The sequence below is a fragment of the Barbus barbus genome, assembly GCF_936440315.1.
Source record: "Barbus barbus genome assembly, chromosome: 9".
Lineage (NCBI taxonomy): Eukaryota > Metazoa > Chordata > Actinopteri > Cypriniformes > Cyprinidae > Barbus > Barbus barbus.
Window position 1 is genome coordinate 19,962,629 of NC_136737.1, and position 22,065 is coordinate 19,984,693.

Below are 22,065 nucleotides of genomic sequence, written 5' to 3' on the forward strand. Positions count from 1 at the left end.
GTGTATGTATATATTTAAGAAAAATACATTACGTTTATAAATTAAATATATTTATATGTGATATAACATATGAATATAAATATATGTAATACATATACAACATGAATATAATACATGTAAATATTTTCAAACTATATGCTGTATGTTTGTGTCTTTACATAATAAATATACACAGTACACATACATATGTTATGTAAACAAAAACTTTTATTTTGGATATGATTAATCACGATTAATCGTTTGACAGCGCTAGTTTAAACATAATAGTCAACTTAGCACATGCTAAGTAATGTGATGGCTAAATGAAACATCTGAAGTTATGTATATTATGTGGATATACCTTTTAATTTTATGCTATAAAAATGCAGGAAAAGATGCTTATTTAACTTACTATCCAACATCCGTAAGTATAAGAACAAAACAACCATATTTATCAACAGTTCAGTCATCATTGTTTTGGTCATTTTTCAGTTTTATTTTTTTCAATAATCTTTCTGTTGTGAATAAACTCCACAGGAACAGAAATTAATGTCTGATGAAGATTCTCATGTCAATTGGTTCAAAAGGTTTGCCACTTTTTCTCACATCTTCTCTTCTTGTTTTTCTTTTGTGTGTGTGTGTGTGTGTGTGTATTCACATTTCTGTGAAATGTTAAATTACATGAACATTGTATTTCAAAGTTTCATTATGGGCAAAAGCTAGATATAAACAGATGATCTTATAGATAGGCTAAAACCGTTAATTAACATTTTTTTTAACCCGATATCCACACTTTTTAAACAAATCAGTTGTTTGTTTGTTAATATTAGGTCTAACTGTGGTTTATAAAACATCAACAATAGCAGTTTTTACACTGATATTGTTTAATTATAAATATTCTTACTGAATTGGTCAAGCACAAATTAGTTTTCTATCTGTATGTACTTTTAATATCGCACAGTTTTATTAGGAGAAAGACCAAGAAATCAGAACTTGAGCACATTAGTTCAGAGGAAGAAATAATAGCTTAGCAAAGCTTTATAAGCGTTATCACATATAAATGTTTTCTGCATGCTTTTTAGATTTTCAGAACATAAAGAAAATAATGGAAAATGATTTGAATTGAGTCTATATTATCATGTTTTCTTTTAGTTTATGTTGAATTCTTCTTGATGTAATATCATAAACCACTATGGCAACAGTAGCCATGCCCACACCAGCAGAGAAGACCAATCGAATCACAGCTTCAGTGAAATCGCAGCAGTGGACGTGTTCTGAGGACAGAAACAGCAGAAGACTTCATTGTTTGGATAAAACATAGATGGGTGTTTCTACAACTATGGGCACTTTTAAGTCCCAGCAGTGAAATTTTAGATTTATGTTCAAATTTGTCATATGATGCTTTATAAATATATTCACAGTGTCATTACACACCTTGACAAAAATATATAATTAATGATTAATGTGATTTAATATAAAATTATGAAGCATTTATAGGTCCAAACAGCTTTTTTTTTTCATGTCCTACAACTCTGGTCACAATGTTGAGATTCGTAAAATAAGCTAACTGAATTACAATTTGACATTATTTCAAATGGAATTGTTTAATATACAGCATCTTAAAATTTTTTGTATTATTTACTGATAATTTTTATGATTTTTTCAACTAAATGTGCCTGTCCCACACTTTTGAGTCCTTACGCAACGATGAAAAAAGGCTTTTATTATGACATTTTATCAAAGACAAACAACTCTAGTTTCTATTGAAACAGAAATTAGCACGTGAGGACACTGATGACAGATTGGGCCACCTCACTACCTCACTCACAAGATCCCAAAAACGAAGGTAAATATCATATTTTCTGTGTTAGTATTTATTGTGTGTCCTTACCATACAGGGATGCATTTCCCAAAACCATCGTTAGCAAACTATGGTCATTAGTTCCATTGAATTCTATTGGCAATGACAGAACTTGTGACTATAGTTGCTTTTGGAAAACGTACCCCAGTTTAGTAATTCTGTACTTTGAACTACATTTTAAAAATAAATGTATATTACCATTTAATTCATGTATATTATGATGCTATGAGTCAAAACTAATGTAGTAGACCTTGCTATAGCTGCCAATTAGCTCCAATATTAGCAAAAATGTCATTTCCGCAACATGTCTTTACCACAGCAAATTTAGGTGTTGCAGTAAAGACCTTGTGTTGCAGTAGAGATAAGTTCAAGGTTGGCTGTATATTAAATTACAAATATTCAGTCTATTGTAAATTATATTTACTTTTACTGTTGTTCTCTGCAGTAGCCTGTTTTTGATTTCATGGCACTTTAACATTGTGTCCTTACCGACACGAGATGTCATTACCGGAGCTCTGCTTTATTTTTTATTTTTTCCATATTTTTATTTTAATTAAAAAAAAAATTGAACACTTAAGTTGAGATGATTTACACATTGAAATTGCAACATCTGTCATAAAAAGCTAAATATGTTATCTTTAGTGTGTATGGAAACAATTGGAGACATCTAAGGTTACTGTCTAAATTTTACATAGCATAGAGAAAACCATGAAATCCCCTATTTGGTATATTATTTTTTAATATCAGTATTTACAAAACTGCACAAAATTTGAAAAAGCTATTGAAATATATTACATTTTTGTAGAAATTAAAAAAGACAAATGTATATAATGAGCGTTAATGTCACGTTGCGGTAAGGGCATTTTGTAAGAAGAAGAGTTGAATGTTCCAGATTAAAATCTTAATGACTCCATGCAATTTTGTTGACCTTTTTATATGTATTACAGATTCTGATGGTTAAAATTAAAATTCACATGGGTTGATTTTTTTTTATTTTGGAGAGTCAAAAGTGCCCCCAGATATGTATACTTAGATGCCTCATTAGCAACTGTTTCTATGGGCCGCTGACATAGTAACCAATGAAAAAGCGAAGATGCCATAACAATCCTGCAAGCACTAATGGTCTGCAAACCTATAATATGGTGAATGATGTCAAGTTGACCGTTCCAAGATGGCGGACACGTCCACGTGCTTGGAGCGGACAAATAGAGCATCTATACATATCTATGGGATAAAATACTAGTGTTATTGGAAGTGTACTGCTAATGACGTACCTGGACATGGCTGACAGAGTTCAGTGCTGTTCAAAAGTTGAGTTTGGTTGGTGATGGGATTGTTCAGCACACAGCTGTAGGAATCATCTAGACACTCGATCTCCAGAGGCAGAGAGATAATATTGCTAAGATCAGAAATACTTATACTGGAGAATAAACTGTTTCCTTTGCACCAGGAGAGAGTCACATAACTTACATTCACAGCTGAACACAGCAGCACACAATTTGGGCTTAATGACGACGATGGACGTTCACTGGCTGGGATAATATAATGTGCATGTATTAAAACCAAGGTGTGAGAAATAATATTCAAAAACTGTGTTGATATTGCGAGGGTGAATAAAACTGAAGTGCTCACCGTAAACGTTAACAATAAAAATCATGTTTGAAGCTTTGCTGTCCCGGGCGATGATTAGTTCATACAATCCATTGTGTTCAGTTGTGATGTTTGTGATGGACAGAGATCCGGTTTTGTAGTCCATCTTGAGTCTGTCTTGGAATATCTCATTACCATCAGGAAAAGTGATGACCTGCTTAAACATTTCAGCTATACAAATGTTTGAACTGTTGAGCCAAAGAATCCACAGTATGTGATCGTCTGTCAGTATTTCCGTTCGTCCAGTGTGTAGAGTGACTGAATCTCCCTCCATCACTGATAGCATCTCCGCTCCACCTGTCTGAGGACCAAACACACCTGGAATACATTCAAGAAGCAATTCATTTATTAAGGTACTTCAGTTTTGTATTCAACAAATGCTGATCTTTATTTCTTCTTGACACTGATATGCAGAAGTGATTATTATTTTTCACTCAATAATAACTCAATTACCATTAGACAACTTAAAAAATGTAAAATATAAATTATTATTGTTAATATGAAGTCTATTAAAACCAATACTGATTATTTTTTTATGTAAATTTAGTATATAGTAAGTTGCTTGTAGTAATAATAACAGCTAATAATAATGAACAGCCATAATTATTAATTATGATCAACCTAAATAAAAATAACAAGTCATTTTTATATCATAAGCTCATAGGTTGCATAGGAAATGTAAAAGTTTTGTTTAATTGGTTATCTATTCTTTTATGGAGTCCAAAATATCTGATGATTGTATTTTTATTTTTATTTCATTATTATTTACAAAATAATCAAATGTACTATAGATAATAATAATATGTGACCCTGGACCACAAAACCAGTCTTAAGTCGCTGGGTATATTTGTAGCAATAGCCAAAAATACATTTTGTATGGGTCAAACTTTTTCTTTTATGTCAAAAATCATTAGGATATTAAGTAAAGATCACACTGTAAAAAATTTACCGTAAAATTTACAGTAACTTACTGGCAACAATTAGCCAGTAAGTTACTGTGAATACTTTTTACAGTAAAGGTACTGTACTTCCATTTACAGTATTTTATGTATTCACTGTAAAATCAAAAACAATTAAATACTGTGATTTTAGTTGTATTTACAGTAACTTACTGGCTAATTGTTGCCAGTAAGTTACTGTGAATACGTTTTACAGTAAGGGCACTGTACTTACATTTACAGTATTTTGTGTATTCACTGTAAAATAAAAAACAATTAAAAACTGTGATTTTAGTTGTATTTACAGTATTGATTGTTTTACTGTAGAATAAAAAAATATACTGTGATTTCAATTGCATTTACATACAAAATTGTATTGTATTTTATGTATTGTATGCAATACAGTACTATAAACAGTAGATAACAGTTAATCACTGTAAATTCAGTTTCGCACTGTACAATTTAAATACTGTATCACTCTGATTTAATATTAGCCATCGTTAAAAGAATCACCCATATTCTAAAACATTGCAATCAACTGCAGACAATAAGAAAATTGTTAACAGTTATTTATTTAAAAACATTTGGTGAACAGGAATGACAAAACAGGTACAACATAAAGGGATAATGGACATTGGACAACATGCCATTATACCATCCAAAGTTAACGCACATTCTATGTTTGTAATGCGGCCACAACGCCCAGCGGAGTGTGTTAACTTTGGATAGTCTAATGGCGTGAAGTCTATTATCCCGCTTATTCTACTGTTGCTAAATTTAATTTACGACTGAATAAATTTTTTACAAAACTAGGCTATTTCATTACAAGTTTTGTAAAGTCACAGAGCAAACTGTTACTAGTTCATTCACTAGTTCCACATGACTGGTTGCTATGACGGAACAATAATGCAAATTGATACAATACGGTCAAACAATTGAACTACTTTGAAGCCGTGCAAATAACTGATTATTACCACATTCTAAAGAGCAATAAATAACACTATGGCAATATTGAAATAAAATAAAACATTGAACATTAAAAAATTAAATATTTAACATTTGCATGAACATTTAAAATAGAAAGGAAAATAAACTTCCCCTGCCACTTGACAAAGGTCTATGGCCTCTTGCATGCCCTGACCTTGGAGACCTAGTATCCTAGTTGGAGCCCTGAAATTAAAGAAGAAAACATTAGATCGGCTGAATGGTTTCGGAAACGGTAAAACTCAACTGTTTAACTCTGGGGGAGTTGTAAAATGAGCCTATTTCCAAAAAAAGTGGAGTGTTCTTTTAACAAATACAACTTTTTATTTAAATAATGTAGGCTACTAGTAAATGGTGAAATTAACATTTAGAAAGATTAATAAATGCTGTAGAAGTGTAGTTTATTAATAGTTAATGTTAACTAATGTAGTTAACTAGAGTTTAATAAATGGAACCATATTGTAAAGTGTTACCAATTTGTTATACACCGATTCAGACGTCTCGTGAGTTCAGTGTTGGACAGATCAGTTGTTTTAACCATTCATTAAATGTAATCGGTTCAAAGGAGTCATTAGTTCGAGAATCGGACGTGTCATTAGCGGACTATGGCACGCGTTTTATTATCCCGGGAGTTTAGGACATTGCACAACATTTTTGTCAACACAGGAAACATTTCATCACTGGATAGTTTTGTTTGTTTATTGAAAGTGTTTTTATTTCAGCTGATGCGGTACAATTTTCAGAGTACATAAGGCAACGTTTTTTTAGCACAATTCACACCCAGCAGTAATTCAGGAAAAAAAAAAAAAAAATCTCTGAATGCTCGACATGAACTTCGGTCTTTTACCATCGTGTCAATTCTCAATTGATTTTGATTAATATGCCTGAGGGAGCGAGAGAGAGCAAGACAGTTTGAAGACGGTGAGTGCGTGCGCGCGGCCAGGGCTCTCTCTCTCTCTGCTCGTTCTATCAGTAACATGCGCCCTGTCACAAGTGCAGCAGTCATCTACATCACACCGTTCAAATGCTTTAGCAGGACAAAAATTCGCTTTGGCAGCTGAGAGAAATGGAGGGAGAGTTATTCATTTTCTTTTAACACTATTATTTTTTTTTTTAAATGAATAACGAAACGCAATGTGGCAGGCAGCCGGTGTTGATCCTGTGACGATTCGGTATCGGTTCAGTAATAGACCATAACCGATTATAATGTACTGACGCTTTCTGACGTCATTTAACGCGGTAGCATACAATGGCAGAGGGAGGCGAGTGCGAGTAATTAAAGATGCTCCAACTACTTTTAAAGCCTACATCTGGGCACATTTCGGCTTTTATGAACAACCTGGTAAGCACGACCTGCAGAAGACTGTGTGCGATGCAGTTTCCCAGATCCCATCTGAGGATTAGGGTCTTATCTAGCGAACCGATCAGTCATTTTCTAAAAAAATATATAATTTATATACTTTATAAAATTTTTAAATGTAAAATATTACTTAATTTATATACTACGTCAAAGTATATAAATTATATATTTTTTTAGAAAATGACCGATCGTTTCGCTAGATAAGACCCTAATCCTCAGATGGGATCTGGGAAACTGCATTGATTTAGACTTCAAAACGTTGGTTACAATTGAAGTCCATTATTCGAAGAAAAATCCAGAAATGTTTTCCTACAAAAACTTAATTTCTCTTCAACTGAGGAAAGAAAGAAATGGATATCTTTGGATGGCATTGGGGTGAGTAAATTATGAAATTTTCATTTTGAGGTGAACTAATCCTTTAAGCAGCAGTAACTGGTTTGGTGATAGAAAAAGAATGTGTGATACAGCAAGCAATCTGAAATAGCAATCCCGACAGTATAGGTGGCTACTAAAGATGAGAGATTACTTCACATAACTTAAGTTTTTGAAGTGACTGTGCTGTTCCTGACTGGTGCAGAGGCAGAGAATGACACGACACATTCACTAGTGTTCCAGAAACGTTGCTTTGCTTGTGCCCTATACATTCAAAGGATTCGTTAACATTGAATGTGAAACTTACCGAGTATGATGATCCTTGGAGTGATTGGGAGAGACAGCTGGGCCTCTGCGTCTGCGGGAGTGGTAGTCTCCTATGCCAGCAAAGATAAGAGTTACTTGAAACAAGGTAGACGGTATATTATCTCTAGGATAGAAAAAGCTTTTTGAAATTTGTTGATAAGGAAGCAATGAGCAATGGGCCTTTTTTTTTCTTGCTCTGAAGGTTTGTGCATGTTTACACATAAAAAATATATGTGTAAAATGTTTCACTCTAATCAGGGAAAATTATTCTTCCGCAATAAATGTGACAATTAATTGTTGAAAACTCCAAATAAAATATTTAAATAATTAAGGAACTTACATCAGCAATGAGAAAAAGTGGCTCTCTCATTGCATCAACAGTGACTTTTATCAACTGTCTGCGGTCATCCGGAGCTGGCCTCTCACCAGCATCTACTGCTCTTCTAAGAGTCAGCCTGACTTTGTTCCATGGCACCTCAAAACTGTTCACCCATGCAGAGATGGGACTGATAGATGATATGGGGCATGTGCTGGAAGAGGCAACTGACAGTGGCTCAGACGATGAAGGGCTCAGCTGGGGATTGGAAGGACCTGCATTACACACGTATGAGTGAAAGCACAGAATAGTCAGGTAAAAATAAGGTTTGACCCTAAAAAAAAATCTAACAAAAGGTTTCTTAGTGGTTCACAAAAGTATCAGATGTAACGTTACTTGAACTAAAACTTTAAAAAAAAATTCAAAATGGTGGCCGTCAGGTCCTTATAGGTGGGTCAATATAGGGTTAAACCAACAAAATTTAATGCAGTAATTGAAGCTGTGGTGAAATTACAGTGCTTGCACGCGTAATTCATTTTGATGGCAAGCTAAGTTAACTGTTATACTCCTAGCTCTAGCTGTAACTTATACATGTGGCTTTCGGCACTGAAGTTTTTTTTTTTTTTGCTCCTAGTAAGTTAGTGATGGTAAATTTACTTACTGATTTTCTGGAAGTCCCGAAAAACAGTTGGTGAAGGATCCGCGATTGCAAGATGGAAACTCCGGCAGAGGCCACGGGAGGGAAAAATACATTAACGTTAAAGGCTGTGTAAACGTCTCCGTCGGAGCTTTCACGGAAACGTTTTCGCTGAATTCCTCTCAGGCAAAAAGTGAAAGAAATCAACACAAAGACTAAAACAAAATAAATACAACCACGAGACAAAGCCGTGTGTAAAGAAACGTAAATCTGAGAATTAACGGACCTTTTCTGTCACTGACGACGAGTCAGAAATTCAAGTGCTGCTGCTTTCGCGCTTTTTTCCCACAGAGATTCTAGAACTGTCTAGACTGGGTAAACCCCGCCCACTCTGCCGGCGCTTTGATTTCGCCCTGCAGCTCAGAAACAGCTCTGCAAACTTGCACGTTTATCTCTCCTGCTTCCGAAGAAAAAAAATATATAACACTGATTTTTGTAAAATAAAAATCCCATGGTACGTATTTATGAGTTAACCAGACAGCCCCAATTTTGGCAAGTAATGCACATGACATAGCCTACCCAAAATAAAAGTCATTCTGAATAGACACAAAACCTTAGAAAGCTTGAGAGTTTTGGCTCAAGTTCAAAACTCAAAATTAATCAGATGTTATTAATATTGAGATATATAAGCTCAAAAATAAAAACAACAATATTTATTAAATGTATAAAAATATTAATATTTTAATATTAATATACATAATTATGTGAATGTACTATTGCAACTTATAACCAATGGTCATGCTTCATTTCAAATCTGAGGATGATATCTAAAAAAACTATGCGTTTATGAAGGCTATATTGTTATGTCAGGGGAGACTTTGGAGAAGTTTAAGATAAGGCTTATCAAATATTTTATTGCCCTGTTAACACCCATTTACACCCAAACACCCATTTACAGTCACAAAACAAACAAACAAAAAATATTATTGGAATCTTATGTGAATTCTTTAAAAAATATATTGTATGGAATAGAAAGCTCCTGCAGCAGGTGCATCAGAGTACAAGTTACATGACACATTTTAATTTATTAATATTACACTTTTACTTAAAGCTCACCATAGAGTATTTATATCATATTCCGGTAATTAATTCTGAAAAACAATAATCTGGGCCTGTCCATGTGAAAGGGGTACAAAGAAAGATATGATAAAAAAGGAAAATTACAGTAGTTTACTTTACTATTTACAGTACTATAGTGGCTAAATTGTGATTTTTTTACAGTAATGCTTGGACTACTGTGATTTCAACTGTAATGCTTGGACTACTGTGATTTTTACGGTCCTACTGTAAACTTTACAATATTCTACTGTAAAAATCTTATACAGTAATGTTACTGTGAATCCACAGTAAATAACTGTAGATTTCACAGCCATTTTTTACAGTGCATGTTCCATGAAGATATTTAGTAAATTTCCCACCGTAAATATATCAAAACTTAATTTTTGATAATTATATAAGCATTGCACTTCATTCGGACAACTTTAAAGGCGATTTTCTCAATATTTTGATTTTTTTGCACCCTCAGATTCCAGATATGATACAATTCAAATAGATGTATCTCGGCCAAATATTGTCCTATCCTAACAAACACTAAATCAGTGGAGAGCTTATTTATTCAGCTTTCAGATGATGTATACATCTCAATTTAAAAAAATTGACCCTTATGACTGGTTTTGTGGTCCAGGGTCACATTTATACTTAAAAAAAACAAGGCATAAAAACTTACCCACTAACAGCCAAATGTTTAAGACAAAAACAGACGTGTAAGCCATATTCTTCCACTGTTGGATCATCCTCATTATGGTAGTTTTCCGTAAAAATGATTTGATTCTTGATACTATAATAATTGAGGTGTAGATGTGCAGAACTGAGCACCACTGCTGGTAAATCTGAAAACAGGAAGAGAGGGGCGTCTCCGGGGCCCAGTTTATTGGTGTTAACCAATGAAACGTTATAATACTGCTTTCAAAACTTCTCATTTCACTTTAACAGGACTATTTGATATTTCATCATTCTTTCCTCTTTCAGCATTCTCAGCAGAACCACCCACTGTGGAACAGTCAGGATCTTTAAAACAGCTCTTTGTTCCTACAAGATGATCCACGTGATAAGTTGCGCACATGCATTCGAAACACAGAGTGACGTCTGACCTGTAAATCCATCCATCTGCCCAACCACACTGACACACCTGTGCTGAAGCAATAATTGTGTGGTTGCAAATCAAACCTTTCTGTCCTCTAGTGGGCAGGTGGCATTTATGAGGTCTTAGCTTCCAAAGAACGCCTGAAGGTATAAATGTGAAAGACACTGATGCATTTGTATCCTCAAAAGTGAACTTTTAATTAATTTAGAAAAATATTTATATTAATCAGTCCTATAAAGTCAAAAATAAATCAATAAAACTGTACTAATTAATGCATTTGTTAGTTGGAGTTTCAATCCAATCTTGTCTTTTTAACAGCATTTGATCTATTGTGAAAGATTAATTAATACTTTTCAATGGGGATAATGCAACATAAAACATATAAAGTTATGTATAGGCTATTTGCTTTTCATCTTTATTCAATAAAAAATCAAGAACTAAGCCTCATCAGCTGAAAATTGAACCATCATTGTTTTGGGTCTTTTTCTGCTAAAAAATGATTGATTAAAAATTGATAAAATAAAATAAAAAATACTCTTTCTGTTGTTATTAATCTCACCAGGAAGGCAGGAGCAGATCTGAACACCACTGAGGATGATTCATGTCATTCATTTGTGTATGTGTGTGTGTGTGTGTGTGTGTGTGTGTGTGTGTGTTAGCCACAGTTTTCATTCTGTAGTATTCATATTTCTGTGCTCTTGTGCCTTTTATGAAATGTAAAATTACTCGAACATCATATTTCCAAGCTTCATTATGACAGATAATCTTATAGATATAACCAATAATCAAAGTAAAAAAAAAAAACACAGTTTAAACTTAATCGGTTGTTGGTTGTTAAGCAGCAGTTTTGACTGTAATTATTTATTTTTCATTCATATTCTGCATTGGTCAAGCACAACTATTGAAATCTGTTTTCTACCTTTATGCGTTTTTAATATTGCACAATTTTAATGGGAAAAAAGGCCAGGAGAGCAGAACTTAAGCACATTAGTTTGGTGAAAGAAATAATGGTTTAGCAAAGCTTTATGAGCATTAGCACACCTATTATCATTATCAGGCCTGTGTAGGCTAAATTAGATTTGTGTATAGACAAAATGATACACAAAGTCACATTTAGTTGTCTGTAGTAAAACAGATTGTGGTTAATTTCATGATTTCCGACTAAAAGAATTTTGCATATTATGTTACTTTTTTAAAGATTTTTTTTTTTTCTCTTGGCCTAAATAAGTTTGAAAACAGATAACAGTCTTCAGGTACAGTTTTTGTCATCACATATGGCTCAAAATAAAATGTCATTTAAATATTAATATTCTTCAGTATTTGGATGACCAATGTTTTGGCAGTTTCTATGATCGTGATAATGCAGGTGAGGGATATAGTGTGGCACAACAACACCGTTTTACATTCCCTTTCACTTTGCATGAATGGGTGGAGTCTGTCAATTAACGGCGGAAGGAAGGAGGATATATTGGAGATGTGTCCTATCTGAGAGAGACGTGTCATCAGAAAGTTTGCGTGCAAGGTTTGCAGTAGTATGTGTGAGAGTTAATGGATTACCGTGAGGAGTGGAAAAGACGGCTGCTTGTTGAGGTATTGCTTCTTATGAAGGATATCCGTGCATCATGGAGTTTGACTGAACTTCATAGTGTTGCGCTTCAAGATTGTCCGATTTTGGGGAACTGTTCCAACGACAAGACTGTCTGCTTATGCTCCTGCCCTATCCTCCTATCTTTCCTTCACATCTGCAAACTCTTCAGGGATCTCGACTTTGTGTGAAGTGAACTGGAGTGTTGAGTTGTTGTTTTTTCATCTCCCCTTCTCATTTTGATGAGTTTTGTTTTTGAGACATTGTGAAATAAATCTCCTTATGAACTGAATCTCTTCTTGAACTCTTGCTAAGATTTGTGTACCAGGTGGTTCTGCTATCCTGGGTTAATTTCATTTCTGACAGAATTAATTCTGTCTGGCGCCCGAAATTCTTTAAAAGTTTGTTCATTTATGCAAGGGCGGTCACCACCGTTACAATAGATGTACAAATGCAGAACTGAACGCCACTACTTTTTAATTCTGAATACAGAGGTATGGCTGAGGTTTCGGGGCCCCTGATTTATTTTATTTTATATGGGGGTCATACAGGTGTTAACCGAGTGTGGGTTATTATAAGGCAACTTTCAAGACAACTTCTCCTTTCGCTCTGACTTAACTATTAATGTTGCTCTCTCACCATAATTTCCTCTTTTAGCATTCCCAACAGAAACATCTACATTGTCTTCAGAGTGTTTATAGGCTACAATAATGATTTTTAAGTTTAGACTTTTAACTATGCCCTTTCTTAAAGTAATATTTCACCCAAAATTGAAACTTCTGTCCATTTATTCAACATGATTGATTAACTGAGTTCCAGATTAATGACAGTCACATAAACAATGCAATTTACATTCAAATAATGCATATTTAATCATTCATGTTTAAATTTGAATCCTTTTGCACTTTTTATATTGCACAATTATTGTAAAAAAGGCCAATACCAAGAAAACAGAACTTATTAGTTTAGAGGAAGAAATAATAGTTTAGCAAAGCTTTATAAGCATTATCACACCGATTTATTAATTTTTTTAAAAGATTTTCAGAAGAACAAAGAAACTAATGAAAAATTAAATGTGCTCAGCTCTTCTGGATCTGTTGTCATAAACCACTATGGCAACAGTAGCCATGCCCACCACAGCAGAGATGACCAATCGAATCACAGCTTCAGTGAAACCGCAACCATGGAATTGATCTGAAGATTTTAAAATACGATTTATTAAAAATCTGCATTTGAGAATCATTCATTATTTTTAAAACAACATTAATATCCACATACCTGCACATGTCTGGCAGAGTTCAGTGATGTCCAGATGTGTGGTCTGGTTGCTGATGGGATTGTTGAGCACACAGCTGTAGGTGTTGTTATCCTGATATTCCACCTCCAGAGGTAGAGAGAGACTGATGCTGAGATCAGACACACTGATGCTGGACAATAAACTGTTTCCTTTGTACCAGGAGAGACTCACATCACTCACATTCATCACTGAACACAGCAGTGAACAATTCTGTAATGATCCTGATGATGAAGAGTATCTGGTGATGACAGGGGTGGGAAGACGAGCTGGAAAACACGAGAGACTTTACTACTTAATTTTACTAAATATTCTGGGATAAATTAATTTAAGATCTGTGGCATATTGTCAAGTAATATTCTTACAACTTATTTGCATTTAATAAATGATTGCATATAATAAACTACTCACCATAGACTGTAACATTGAATGATTCTACTGAGAATGGACTGTACATTTGATAAAGTCCAGAGTCTGTGGTTCTGATGTTCCTGATGGTCAGAGATCCAGTTTGATTGTCCATCTGTAGTCTGTCTCTGAATATCTCATCATGATATCGAATATCACTTGTATTCACAAGCTGAATGATTCTAACATTACGAGATTCTTCAGGTCTAAACCAAGTCCACTCTATATAATCCATGAAATATCTGTAAAATGTTGTATCATGGCCGTGTAGAGTGACAGACTCTCCCTCCATCACTGACATTATCTTCACTGCATCTGTATCAGAACCAAACACATCAAAATAGCAAGATTTAAGGGACAGATCATCCAGAAATTACAATCCTGACATCATTTCCTCAACCTCTTTACATTTTACACCTTTAATCCAAAACAACGCAAACGTCTTTTGAGCTCTACAGAAGAAAATAATAAGTCATATAGGTTGGGAACAACAAAAGGGTGAGTACATGACAGAATATCTTGAAATAACTGTTAATATAAATCTAATCTTATGACGATAATGAACCTGAAGACATAAAAATATTTTTAACTTACCAACCAGGTGGCAGATATGCAAGAAAATCATTGCGCAAAACATTTTTCATCCGCATGAAATAAATGAGGAAGTCTAATGAAGGAACTCTTCTCTCTGTAAGAAGAACTACTTGCCTGGTCATTACGTTTTTGTGGTTAAAAATCGGTAACGTCTGTCTAGGTACAGGTTACATTCAATGCCATACCAATAAAACATTTTTAGTCAGTTATTAACTATGTGTGGATATTTGAACATGATTGATGAGAGGGTGAGTAAACAAACAAACAAAAAAATGTTCCTTTTTTAATTTTGGCTTCATATCCCTAAATGAATGATAAAGATTACATTAACGAGAATCTTTAAAGTTCAATGGTGTAATAATCTCTCTTTAAATGAACTGAGAAATCAAAATTTCCTTGATCTTTTGACATATAAGAGGTCATTGTACTATAAAAAACATCCTGTAAGTTTCAGAACTCAACTTTTTTGTTAGTCTAAAAACAGCTTATAATGAAGGCAGTCAGCCAAAACGACCACTTGTGGAATGTTCTACTCTATGATGTAATAGTGTGGATAAGCACCGCCTCCACAGACGAAGATCAACGCCTACTTCTACATCACTGCCTGTTTTGCCCCGCCCACCGATTCACTCATGTAGTGTTTACGAGAGAGGAGAACGTGCAGGTCTACAGGGAAACCAAACGATAAAGATGCTCAGAAGACAACAGGACTGTTTAGTGTCAAGCTATGTAAAAACAGTCTTTGCATTGCCTTCCTTCTGTTCCCAGCATTAGGAAAGAGTGAATGAATTTTATTTTTAATGAAGATCCAGACTGTGCCAGTAAGAACCCGGTCCTTTGTTCACTTCATTTTACTCAGTTTACAAACAAGGCACAATTTGACGCAGGATTTTTTATAAAGATTGAAACTAAAAGACGATGCTGTGCTGACTATATTGGATCTGACAGTAACACAAGTGCGAGTAACTGTTTTTATTATGTGGTGGTCACTATTGTTTTGTCTGTTATTACAGATCGTTTGACATATACTGAGTATTTATTCATTTCTGACCTATGACAGCAGTGTCTAACTGTGAAGAACGTAGACTTTCAAACATACACAGCTGTTAGCCAATCAATCATAGCAGTGGGCGTTTACTTCCGAGTCTACAATCCGCCACGCCTATTCAAACAGAGCATTTGAGGTATAAACGGAGGTTGGAGCCAGCTCCAAATGCTCCAAATGGGTGAGACTTGTTAATATGTCCTACACCAAACCCAACCCTAACCCTCTTGGAGGTCTCCTAACCTACTTGCGGCGTAAGTCCCTCCCACTTGGAGGTCTTCGGGCTGCAGGAGAAGCCAGATCCAACTCCTCCCACCTGCCTATACCTAAACCTACCCATCTCCACCCTCTGATCCCTAAACGCACCCCTAAACCTACCAATCTCCACCCCCTAGATGTGGATCCAACCACGCCCCCTGGATGTTGTGGACTGCAGCGTGCACTACTTGGGCTGCAGCGATACATACTTGGAGCATTCTGATGAGGAGGGTTAAAAACAGGACAGAAAATAGCCTATTCCTTCTAAATTATGTTTTTTTTTTTGTTTTGTTTTTTTATCATCAATAACACTATAAGGGGACCTCAGAGAACAGTACAATATAAAAAAACAGAGGCAGTTCATCACCCCATTAATAAGTGATTGTAACTCTTATTTACGAAGAAACCAATAGATGGCACTGTGTCAAGTCAAATATTACAGATCCTGTGTAAGACACACATACAAAGCAATATCATTTATAATATAAAAGAAATCACACAAATTTCTTTGCAAAAGTTAACTTCATCATCAGCATCTGGGTGCCGATTTCCATGGCTTTCTCTGATTTTTTCAGTTGTTTTTAGGGTACTGGATAAGGATCGTCTTGATGCAGACCTATTTGCTATAGGAAATCATTTGGGCTGATTCATTAAAAATGAATCATTCATCACCAGTTTGCAAACAATATGTGTTTTTTAAAACAACTTTAAGCAAAAAAAAGTATATTCAAATTCTCACTTTGTTTACATCAAGAGTGTATAAATTTCCTGTTTTTCAATGCCATCATTCAGCATCTGATTGTGATGTTTTTCGCTTCTTTTCAGCTCTTCTGAATCTGTTGTCATAAACCACTATAATAACAGTAGCCACGCCCACCACACCAGAGAAGACCAATCGAATCACAGCTTCAGTGAAACAGCAGCAGTGAACAGAGTCTGAAGAGAGAGACGTTTTATTGAGAACCTGTAACAAAATGTTTGTGGTATTTCTATAAATATTTATTCATATAATCTCTGCATTACCTGGACATGGTTGACTAAGTTCAGTGATGTTGAGATGTGTAGTCTGGTCACTGATAGGATTGTTTACTCTACAGCTGTAGGTGTTGTTATCCTGATATTCCACCTCCAGAGGTAGAGAGAGACTGATGCTGAGATCAGACACACTGATGCTGGACAATAAACTGTTTCCTTTGTACCAGGAGAGACTCACATCACTCACATTCACCGCTGAACACAACAGTGAACAATTCTGCTGTGATCATCTTGATGATGAGGATGAAGAAGGACATTGTGAAGAGCCTCTGATAATGTAAGGTATGGGCAGAGGAGCTGGAAAACGAGAGATCAATTCATTTAAAGTTTTTAAGATTCAATTTGAGTTTATCAAAATGTTTAGTGGGTAAAAACACTTAACCATATGATAATTATAAAAAATATTCTAACTAACTGAAGATCTATAAACAGTGTATGTGACCTGCTGTTGATTTTTTTAGGAGAGGAAGAACATGAATTGGTGAAAACATTAAATTCAAGCACTGACCAAAGACAGTAATGTTAAATAATACAGCCAATGACTTTACAAGTTTCATGAACCGTAGTGCTACAGTCCAGTCTGTGGTTCTGATGTTCCTGATGATCCAGTTTGACTGTCCATATGTAGCCTGTTTCTTAATATCTCATCATGATATCTAATATCAGATATTCCATAATCAAAAGTAATGTCTATAAGAGTGTTTTCAGGTTCAGTCCTCCACTGTATATAACGCAAATCATATCTGTGTATATCAGTAACATCAGTGTGTAGAGTAACGGAATCTCCCTCCGTCAATAACACTGTCTTCACTTCATCTGTATCAGAATCAAACATAGCAAGATAACAAGATAACAATACATTTAATAAACCAACAACAAGATGCCACAAATAAGCAAAAACTAAAATCAGTTTTTAAAATCACGCTCTAAAATCAGACAAAAATCGATTTTCAGACTGTTCTTTCATTCCTTTTTAATCGTGACTTCAGAAATGCTTGAATAAATGACTGATCTTTTGGCTTTATATCCTACTGTGTACCTTTAATCCACAGGCAGAGATTCGGGAAATAAATTGAAGCTGTTTTTTTGTGTGCATATGTTTTTTTTTCACATCTTCTCCAACTCCTGACCATTTGTTTGTGGTTTCATTTGCAACTTTCGTACCTCTCCGTCTTGCTATTTTTTCCATTTTCTGTAAGTTCTAGCCTAAGTTTTAGCCATGCTGTTGCTTGTCAATTCAAGAAAATGGTTTGAATCGAAACACACTCTCTTAACTGTTTCAATTTAAACAGTTTCTCGATTCATACCTATGTACCTAATAAATAATTATTTATTGTTAAAACACAACTTTTTCACCAGTACTCACCATAGACAGTGACATTGAATAACACTGTTTTCTGCAAGAAAGGGTTATAATATGTGATGTCTATCTGATAAAGTCCAGAATCTGTTGTTCTGATGTTCCTAATGGTCAGAGATCCAGTCTGACGGTCCATTTGTAGTCTGCCTCCAAATTTTTGATCAAAATGATATGTGACTTCAGTAAACCATTCCGCTATACTAGTACATTCAGGTCCAAACCCCAACACTATATGATGCATATTTCTGTCTATATCACGAACATCAATGTTTAGTGTGACTGAGTCTCCCTCCATCACGTATACTCTCTTCACTCCATCTGTATCAGATCTTGTGTTTTTCTGAACTTGTGTAAGGTTTTCAATCAAACTGGAATCTGAAGAATCCTGCCTAAAGTAAATTTTTTCTTTTGAAGATTGTGTTAAGAAGAGTCGTTAAATTGCAAAATTGTGGATTTTATTGGTACTTTGTGGAGGTTTTTGGCTTTAGGAGATCTTTGGGCCTAATAGGCCTTGTTGATCAAACCATGCCACCTAAGGCTACAAACAACAGCACCGAGGAATATGTCACCATGGTGCAAGTGCGTGAACTGTTGGAACAGCAAAAAGACTTCTATAGAACCTTGCTCGAACAACAAGAAAGAAGTTTCAAAACTTCTCAAAAATCCTCAAATAGAAGGATTGATGACCTGTCAAAGCAAGTTTATGATTTTAAGGTGAGTCTAGAAATGACTCAAAAAGAACTTGATCTTAAAATCTCATGTAAGACATGGTCTTCAAATTGTAATGAAACCAGGACAGATCTGGACACAATCTGCAAAAGTTTGATCACAATTTCAGACAAGACAGAATATCTGGAAGGCCAAGCAAGACACCAAAATATTGTTGTGGAAGGCATTAAGGAGTCTGTAAGAGAAAAGGTGTCTGAATCTGAAGAAAAAGTGAGAAAACTCTTCAGTGAAAAATTACAGCTGGATCATCGGAAAATAGAGTTGGATTGGGCTCATAGAGTTGGGAAGTCAGTGGTATCATCAGAGAAGCCCTGAACTATTGTTGTCAGATTTTTGCGAAGGATAAACTTGCAGTTTTGGATAAAGCAGTTTTTTTATTAACGAGGACTTCACTGAAACCATCCGACAAAGAAGGAGAGAATTACTTCCAGCAATGAAGGCAGCCCGAGAAAGAGGTGGCATTGCATATCTGAAATACGACAAACTTATTGTTCATCCACCTATCCAAAATCCACCAAAACAAAGGAAGGCAAGTGGTCAGAGTTTGGTTCAATAGATTTATTAGTTATTTGTTGTATTTTGATAAGTTAATCACATATATTGTATATTTCTTTATATACATTATTGATTCCATTATTGAGACCTTTAAGCCATTTGATCTTTCTACAGTTGATTCTTATAACTTGGATGTTGACCCAGATTGAAATTATTTTTCATCATTGAATGCTTCAAACTCTTGTAGTTTTTATACTGAAAATCAGTTGAATGATTTATGTAGATCTTTGCCTTCTAATGTTTCTTCTACTTTTCATTTGAACATAGAAGTTTATCTGCACGTAAACAAGGCTCAGTGCATGCATGTTCTAGGTCAGCAACTTCACACACGTGATGTTTACATGCAGGCCATGTTGGTGTTAACAAATGAAACGTGTTACAACACTACTTTCAAGACTTCTCAATTCAATCCAACTGGACTATTAATGTCTTTCACCATCATTTCCTCTTTCAGCATTGATAGCAGATCCACCCACAATGTGCTCAGAGTCATGATCTTCTAGTTTAGACTGAACATTGACAGAATTTTAATCACGATTTGTGCAGCAAGGATTAAGAGTAATAAACTTTCACCTGTAGCTTTCTTAAAAGGAATATTTCACACAAACAGGACACTTCTGTTTATTCACCGTTCAGCTGCCATGATTGACTGATTGAATTCCAGATTAATTATTACCATTTAAATTTAATATAGATTGTGTTGTTGCTGGTGTTTTTTTGTTTTTTTTGGTGTTCTAGTATCATAGAGAACAGAAATTTGCAGTCCATCTTTATGAACTTTTAATATTGCCCAATTTTAAATGGGAAAAAAGACGAAGAAAGCAGAACTACCACCACATTTGTTTGGTGGTAGAAATAAAAGTTTTGCAAAACTTTATATGTATTATCACACAGAAATGTTTTATGGGTGTTTCTTAATATTTTCAAAATAACTCAATTTAGTCTACATTTTCATGTTTTCTCTTTGCTTAGCTGCTCAGCTTTGCTGGATCTGATGTCATAAATCACTATGTCAACAGCAGCCACACCCACCACAGGAGAGATGACCAATCGAATCACAGCTTCAGTGAAACCGCAGCAGTGAACAGTGAACGCATCTGAAGACATAAAAAGGAGAACCTAAATGATGACAAAAATCACCAACAGCATCACAACAGAATGACAAAACATTGATTTGTTTTGTGTTTTCTATTAATGATTATAAATATTCCCAACATATCTGGACATGGTTGACTAAGTTCAGTGATGTTGAGATGTGTAGTCTGGTTTCTGATAGGATTGTTTACTCTACAGCTGTAGGTGTTTTTATCCTGATATTCCACCTCCAGAGGTAGAGAGAGACTGATGCTGAGATCAGACACACTGATGCTGGACAATAAACTGTTTCCTCTATACCAGGAGAGAATTGCATGACTAAAACCACCACTAAAACACATTTGGACACTGATGATCATCCTGCTGATGATGAACCATTTGAAAAGTCTCTGATAATGGCAGGATTGGGAAGACGGAAGGTGTAAACCATAAATGAATATAAATTGCTATATACAGTACTAAATTTGTCATGCAAGTGCAAGTCATGAATTTCACAATAGAAAAAAGCAATCCTTCACCCATGAACTACACACGCACACATATTGAGCTCATGCTATTAAAGGAACTGTCTTAAAGGGATAGGGATGTGCCGCAGCATAAATGGCTGCCCACTGCTCTGGGTGTGTGTTCACAGTGTGTGTGGGTTAAATGCAGAGCACTAATTCCGAGTATGGGTTACCATACTTAGCCACATGTCACGTCACTTTCACTTAAATAATTTAAAAGTCTATTTACAATGAATTTAATGTAAATCCTCTGACTACACTAAACCTAAAATCACTTACCAACCAGAGGCCATAAACAGAAGAAAATGCCCAGCTTTCTCCAGGTATTATAAATGGATGGATGATACCGTTTTATTTCATAGAAAAACTGTGAGGTAACTCAAAGTTAAAAGTTCACATTAGCTGAAAAACAGTCCTGCACCCATTAACTACACAAGTTGAGATTATGTGGTTAAGGAAGTGACTTTCATTTGGCACATTTATTTCTGCTGATCATCTGTGTAGCATCTGTCTACTCATTATTTATACCAGGCTTCTCATTTAAAAGTTGGCCTCAACATCCTGTAGGGCTGTTAAAGAGTGGACTTCTCCCAGACTGATTCATAGTCTTTTATTTTTCATTATCACACTGATTCAGATTCTTTACATACAGTTAATTTGTTAGTATTTGAGTTAATTTGTTACGGTCTACTGGGATTCAAACAAACAACCTTCAGTTCCTGATGATCAGTTCAAACGCCATTCGGCCAATTCAATAAACAACAAGCAGATTAGACAAAGAAGAATTTTTGGTCACACTTTACTTTAAGATCCAATTCTTGCTAAATGACAAAACATCAACTATGACATTTGCCTCAATAAACTTCTAATTTGCTGCTTATTAATAGTTAGTAAGGTAGTTGTTAAGTTTCGGTATTGATTAGGGATGTAGAATATGGTCAAGCAGTGTATTTATCAGTACTAATAAATAGTCAATTTGTTAATAATAGGCCTGT

At 34.9% G+C, this 22,065-nt stretch overlaps 1 protein-coding gene across 2 annotated transcripts; it reads right to left on the reverse strand.

The window, feature by feature from the left end:
- Positions 1–191: 191 nt before the first annotated feature.
- On the reverse strand, positions 192–10,358 carry LOC306874533 (uncharacterized protein). 2 transcript variants are annotated; one of them, XM_079424659.1, is made up of 5 exons: positions 10,190–10,358; positions 3,473–3,808; positions 3,311–3,372; positions 3,115–3,214; positions 192–1,253 (listed from the first exon to the last, which is right to left on the reverse strand). In XM_079424659.1, the coding sequence occupies exons 1-5, from the start codon at positions 10,260–10,262 to the stop codon at positions 1,108–1,110; spliced, it is 717 nt and encodes a 238-aa protein (XP_079280785.1). In that variant the 5' UTR covers positions 10,263–10,358; the 3' UTR covers positions 192–1,107. The 2 variants fall into 2 exon arrangements, with proteins under 2 accessions (XP_079280785.1, XP_079280784.1); XM_079424658.1 differs by having other exon boundaries at positions 484–1,253; positions 3,115–3,372.
- Positions 10,359–22,065: the final 11,707 nt, after the last annotated feature.

Coding starts and splice junctions, on each gene's coding strand:
- LOC306874533 (XM_079424658.1), bottom strand. CDS start 10,262: ATGAGGATGATCCAACAGTGGAAGAATATGGCTTACACGTCTGTTTTT. Junction 3,809..10,189: donor AAACATTTGGCTGTTAGTGG/GTAAGTTTTTAT, acceptor AATGTATTCCAG/GTGTGTTTGGTCCTCAGACA. Junction 3,373..3,472: donor TTTTATTGTTAACGTTTACG/GTGAGCACTTCA, acceptor ATATTATCCCAG/CCAGTGAACGTCCATCGTCG.